Genomic DNA, 6,036 nt, shown 5'->3' with positions numbered 1-6,036 from the left:
TTATGTGATAGTTTACATGGGAGAACACTAGTTTAACATTCATCCTATCGTATATCATTTCATTGTCATGGTTACAATCCCCTCCATGCCTCATCAACCAACCAAAGGGTATACCCTTCCTACAAGCCTGCCCTCCCCACCTCCAGTCATCAGCACATAGCCCCTCTCCCTCTCTGGGTCTAAAGTCTCCAGCTGCTCCATCTCTCCACATCATTGTCTCTGCCTCTATCTCAGGTATTACTGCCTCTCTGAGTAGGGTCCTGCTCTCCCCTCTTCTCCTCCATGGTCCAAGGAACCTCCGCTCCTAGACTGCAAAGTTAATCACACCCCTCCTTACTACAAAACGTCTACCTTTACATTTCCAACCCTCACAAGCAGTCCTGATAACCATTATTCACTATTGTATCACAAGAGACCTATCCACATTCCCTTTCATCAGTCCCACCTAGACAGATTAGATACTACTCAGTGGAGATTCTACCTTTCTCCTCACCCTCTGGATCCAGGCTCCCTCTTGAAAGCTTGTAAGCCAGTCACTTCTTGTCTTTGTAGCCACCCTTCCCCCCACCCATTTTTGGGTAGCCAATGTCCAAGTTGCCCATCCCTGTCTACTCTGTTTATGGAGGGGGTGTGAAGGATTCACTTGCTTGTTTTTAAAGTCAGTTGTGTTCCAGTCATTGACAACTTGGATTAGATGAAATTATTACAAACAACACTAAGGACCAGATATTAGCATAAAAACTTTCAGAATATCCAATCATGTGCAATACATATGTTCATTTATGACATCCAATATTTGATCTGGAAAGCCTGAATATTTAGCATTATGATTACTAAACCTTAGGATTTTGTCTTATTTTTCAGAATTGGGCCAATGAAGAGTAGATGGCCAAACATTTGAATACATGTCTTCCAACGTGAACTATATAAGCTATCAAAAAATGCCCCTTTGCAAGTACTAGGTAATTGAATGGTCTTTCTTGAAATCATCTAAATACTTGTCTAAATGCATTCTATAATATTTATTTTGTTTCAGAAATGTCAGGTGATGCCATCTATATTTTCCCTATTCAAACTAAGTGTTACTATAAATGACTTCACAAAGTTCTAAAAAGTTCTTCCATTTTTAAGCAGAGAAAGAACATCATGGAGAAGTACCCCAATCCACACTCTCAGCAAGCTGTAATCTTCAATACTTCCCATTCAGAGCAGTAAGATATTAATTGTACAACTTTTTGTCTCTACATTTTGCACTCAATAGCACGTAAGGGACTTGAGTTTCACACCTTTGATAATATACTCTCTAAAAACAAGCAGTGGTCTGTCATCATCAAGACCATGTCAAAGGACTTGGGGGACATTGTATCAGATATAGGGCAATATTAGTATTGCTAGTTTAATAAAGTCCAGAAAGCACCCTACAGGACATACACATTTGAAGAGGGTCAACTTGAGCATTCCAATATCTTCCTACCTGCCTCTTTGGAAATCTGTGTGAAGGATTCCACACCTTTCTCTCCGTAACTTCCTTCAGATGCAAGAGTAGACACATAATTCCAGCCTAGGGCCTTTACAATGTCTACCATGGCCTGTGCTTGGAAGGAATCAGGTGGTACCACACGGGAGAAGAAGTCATAGCGTCGATCGTCACTTAGCTCAGGTGCTGTTGATGCATAACTAATCTGGGGGATCTGAAAAGACAAGAAAACACAACATGAGAGCATGCCATCACAGGACGTGAGAGATTCATTTATACCTATGACCATTTACTCAAATGCAGAACCTGAACTCTGAAGGGGAAGAATGCTTTGCAAACACAGGCACATATTTTAGACTCTATTGTTGTTGTTAAGTGTTGTGGAGTCAGTTCCAAACCACAGCGACCCTGAACAGGGTTTCCGAGGCTATAAATCTTTATGGGACCAGAAAGCCTCATCTTTCTCCTGTGGAGCTGCTGGTAGTTTCTAACTGCTGACCTTGCAGTTTGCAGCCCAATTCATAACCACTACACTACCAGAGATCATTTTAGATCCTATACATGGTCTCTAAGTAAGTCAAAAAAGTCTCAATGACACTTAACAATAATAACAACAAATATACACCTACCAAGGAGCTCCAGTAACAGAGTGGTTACGTATTGGGCTGCTAACTGCAAGGTCAGTAGTTTGAATCATTCAGCAGGAGAAAGGTGAAGATTTCTGCTCTCAAAAAGTTATACAGCCTCAGAAACCCTCCACAGGATCGCTATGTCTCCCTGGCACATAGCTGCCGCCACTACCATATACAACAACTCTGGGCCATCTTTGTGTGGGCTTCACTTTTGTTTTGTTTTTTTTTTATCCTCTCCTCTTGAGAAAAGGAATGAGGATGGCTTCGGATTTGTAATGTCAGGATCATCGTGGTGATGAGGACAAAAAGAATGCATTAGCATGCTAAATAACATTCTGTAACATTTTAATGGAAAACAAAAAGACAATGGTATAATTGGAGGTGGGTTTACTTGGCACAGTTTAGGAACCTGGTAGAGATCAGTAGTCACCTAACACTGACTGGTGTGCTGACGACCAGTGAGGTAATATCTAAGTCAGTTTCATGCACTATGCCGTTTATTCTTTATAAGAATATGATGAAGTAGATCAGTGCCACCTTTTGATCCAGGCAAGGGAGTCCCCTGCCCCAGTGGCCTCTGAACTTTGGAGGGACTTCCTCATAATTGTTTTTCTCCTGGGAATACACTGGAAGTCCTATCTCAATTCAGGTTACATGGGAGTCCCATTTTTGACCTTCACACCACTCCCTGACTCTCTATTCCACATGATATTGACCCATGTGCCCTAAGGAGCTACAGGACTTGAGTCTATGGGATCATCCCAGGAGTGCAGATAGCAGGACTCTTGTTTCAAGAGGCTAGCAGAGCAATTGAATTGGTCCTCAGATATATAGTATTTACCTCATGGGATCCTAAGAGATTGAACTTCCTGAGTGGTTCAGCCAATGATTCTCATTATTTCTAATTATTTACATGGAAAGAAAGAAGCACTGTAAGAAAAACTTGCCTGGGGTCTCAGCTACGCTGGAGTTGGCATCAAAATAGCCACAAATGAAGACTCCAGCAATGGGAAACTTCAGGACTGCTGCTACTGAGCAAAATAAAGGCCCCTCCCCTAAATCCCCCTTTTTGATGCTTTTTGCTAACACCGACACTAGCTTATAGATTTCAATTGATACAACCGAACTGCCAGTAAAAAAGATTAATTCTGACAAACTTCAAATACTCCCAGATCTTACTTCTATTTTAATCTTAAAGTTTTGCAGGCATCTCATGTGGGTTAATGCGCTGAATTCCAAAGTTGGTTTGAACCGCAAGGTCAGTGGTTCAAGTTCACCAGTGGATCCTTGTAAACCCTATACAGGTTTGCTATAGGTCAGAACTGATTCGATAGCATTTAAAAGAACAACTACAAAAAAAGACCACTTTTGACCTTTGCTCATGTCAAGCACAACAATCTAAAGATTTCCAGAGCTACCCTGATTATTTGTGCTCTTCAAACTCTGCCTAATACGGAGAAATTTCTCTCCTTCCTGTACAGTTTGGGTTAAGGATACTCATTTGCCTATGTGAAAAGTCAATGAACAATTCTGTAAAGTTAGTATATTCTTCATCAACTTTTCTAGAATCAAGCCATGTGCCTTAATGGAAAATGACCTTCCATTTTGCACAGATGATCCAGTTATAGAACTAACCACTGGGTCCAGGTTCTAGTCAGTAACTCAATGGCAAAGCTAGTGTGAGCAAACCTTAAATTCTTCTCTATTTCCTCTTTTACAGAAAACAGACAGGTATACTGGGGGAAAAAGTGAGGTTTGGCACATAAATAACCTGGGTCAAAAATTCACAATACGTTTACCTTTGTGAGTTGCAGTTTATCACTGGTATAAGATTGCTCTAAGAGGGACAATGAATGGGGACAATCATGCTTAGCATATGCCTGGGACAAAGTGAGCACTTAATAACTACATTGTTGTTGTTATTGTTATTCAGTGCTGTCAAATTGATTCCAACCCATAGCAACCCTGTATAAGGTTTCCAAGGAGCAGCTGGTGAGACTAAACTGCTGACCTTGCTGTTCAAACCAACTCTGCAGTCTAGCACATTAACCTATAGCACCACATCAAGACTCTAATAAACACACTGAAACAATAATAATCGAAATAGAGAAAAGTACTTTTTCATCTCTTAGGTTGTCTATTCTCCACATTTGACTTCCCAACACTTGATTTATTGACGTACCCATCCATAAAGACTCCCCCTCCTTGTCCTCAGGGCTTGTTTTCATAGATTCCTACTATTACTACTTTATAAATAACATTGTTTGCTGATTTTATTATTTATCGTGTGCAATTGATGGTCTAAAAACTTTGAATACATTACCTTATCTAACCATCAACAAATCTTCTTCACCACACAAATCTTATTCACCATACAACTACACTATAATTTACTAGATTCTGCTTTACAACAGTATACTATATTATACTTTGTGGTTATTAAGTGCCATCAGGTAGGTTCCAATTCCTATTGACTCTAGTGGGCTTAAGAGGAACAGCTGGTGTGTTTGAATTAATGACTTTGTCATTCAAACTGACCTTACTTACAATGCTATAATTCCACCATTCACATGTGAGTTTTTCATACTGTGGAGGCTTGTGTGTTGCCATAATACTTGCCACTATGCCACCGGTATTGTAAATACCAGTAGGATCAGCCTGCTAGCCAGGTTTAAGCTGAGCTTCCAAACTAAGACAGACCAGGAAGAAGGAGAGGCTGACTACTTTGTATGCTAAGCTACTAAAAGCTTTATGAATACCAGTAGAATATTGTCAGATAGTACCAGAATACTTAATATTGACACATTATGAATAACATCAAAATACTTTCAGATACAGTCTAAAGAGGAGCCCATCTGCTTGTAAGGTGCTCAAAATATGACCAGGTAAGAGCTGCCTTCTTAAAGTAGAATTGACAGTGATGACGGAAATGGGGTACAGTTTTGGGGGCCTCCATTTGCTAATGGGTCACAATTCAAAATGAAAAGAATCAGGTACAAACATCAATTACTAATCATAACCTTAAGCATTAGTGAGCTAAAACGGACTGGCATTGACGCTTTTCAGTCAGACAATCATTTGGTTTACTGAACCAATAATGAGAAATTGAAGAGGAATGGCATCATGTTTGTAATCAAAAAGAGTATTTCAAGATCTATCTTGAAGTATAATGTTGCCTGTGATAATCCATAGAGCTACAAGGAAGACCAGGCAAAACTATGATTATACAAATTTATACACCTATCACTAAAGCAGTAAAAACAAGGAGGAAGGATCAGTAGTTGGAAACAATGGCCAGGGTGACAGAAACAACACCGGAGATTGCATGATAAAATTATGCAAGACTAATGACTTTATTCATTTCAAATAACTATTTAAAAAAAACTTAAAACATGGCTATACACATGGACCACATCAGACAGAATACATAGAAATCAAATTGACAACATCGGTGGAAAGAGACAATGGAAGAGCTCCATATCATCAACCAAAACAAGACCAGAGGAAGACTGTGGAACTGACCATCAAATGCTCGTATGCAAGTTCCAACTGAAGCTTAAGAAAATTAAAACAAGCCCAGGAAAGCCAAAATATGACCCTGAACATATTACACATTAATTTAGAGATTATCTAAACAGCAGATGAAACACTAACAACCAAAGACCAGAAGAGTTGTGGGGAGACATGAAGACTATCATACAGGAAAAGAGCAAAAGGTCATTAAGAACACAAGAAAGTGCGTTAAACAATAAGAAGTGTGAAAGGGAAGCCCACATCCTGATCACATCTTCCTGGAAGCAATGAGAAAGCATAAAAAAATACCAAAACACATACTCAATTAAGTATTACGGCCAAAGATAAACATTCGACATGTCCATGAAGCAAAAGCAGATGACCATATCAGCACATGTCCAGAAACAAGATAAA

The 6,036-nt window shown here is 39.5% G+C and overlaps 1 protein-coding gene across 3 annotated transcripts in view; it reads right to left on the bottom strand.

Annotated features, from left to right (window-relative positions):
- Positions 1-6,036, bottom strand: part of GRM7 (glutamate receptor, metabotropic 7) — a 1,560,849-nt gene that overhangs the window by 1,127,181 nt on the left and 427,632 nt on the right. For all 3 annotated transcript variants that reach the window (XM_006846627.1, XM_006846628.1, XM_006846629.1), the window contains exon 2: positions 1,475-1,691. In XM_006846627.1, the coding sequence (XP_006846690.1) occupies positions 1,475-1,691 (217 nt within the window). The remainder of the gene's footprint in view (positions 1-1,474; positions 1,692-6,036) is intronic.

Source organism: Chrysochloris asiatica, unplaced genomic scaffold (genome assembly GCF_000296735.1).
Source record: "Chrysochloris asiatica unplaced genomic scaffold, ChrAsi1.0 scaffold00028, whole genome shotgun sequence".
In the NCBI taxonomy this organism is placed as follows: Eukaryota; Metazoa; Chordata; class Mammalia; order Afrosoricida; family Chrysochloridae; genus Chrysochloris; species Chrysochloris asiatica.
This window is presented reverse-complemented; position numbering and strand designations above follow the sequence as displayed.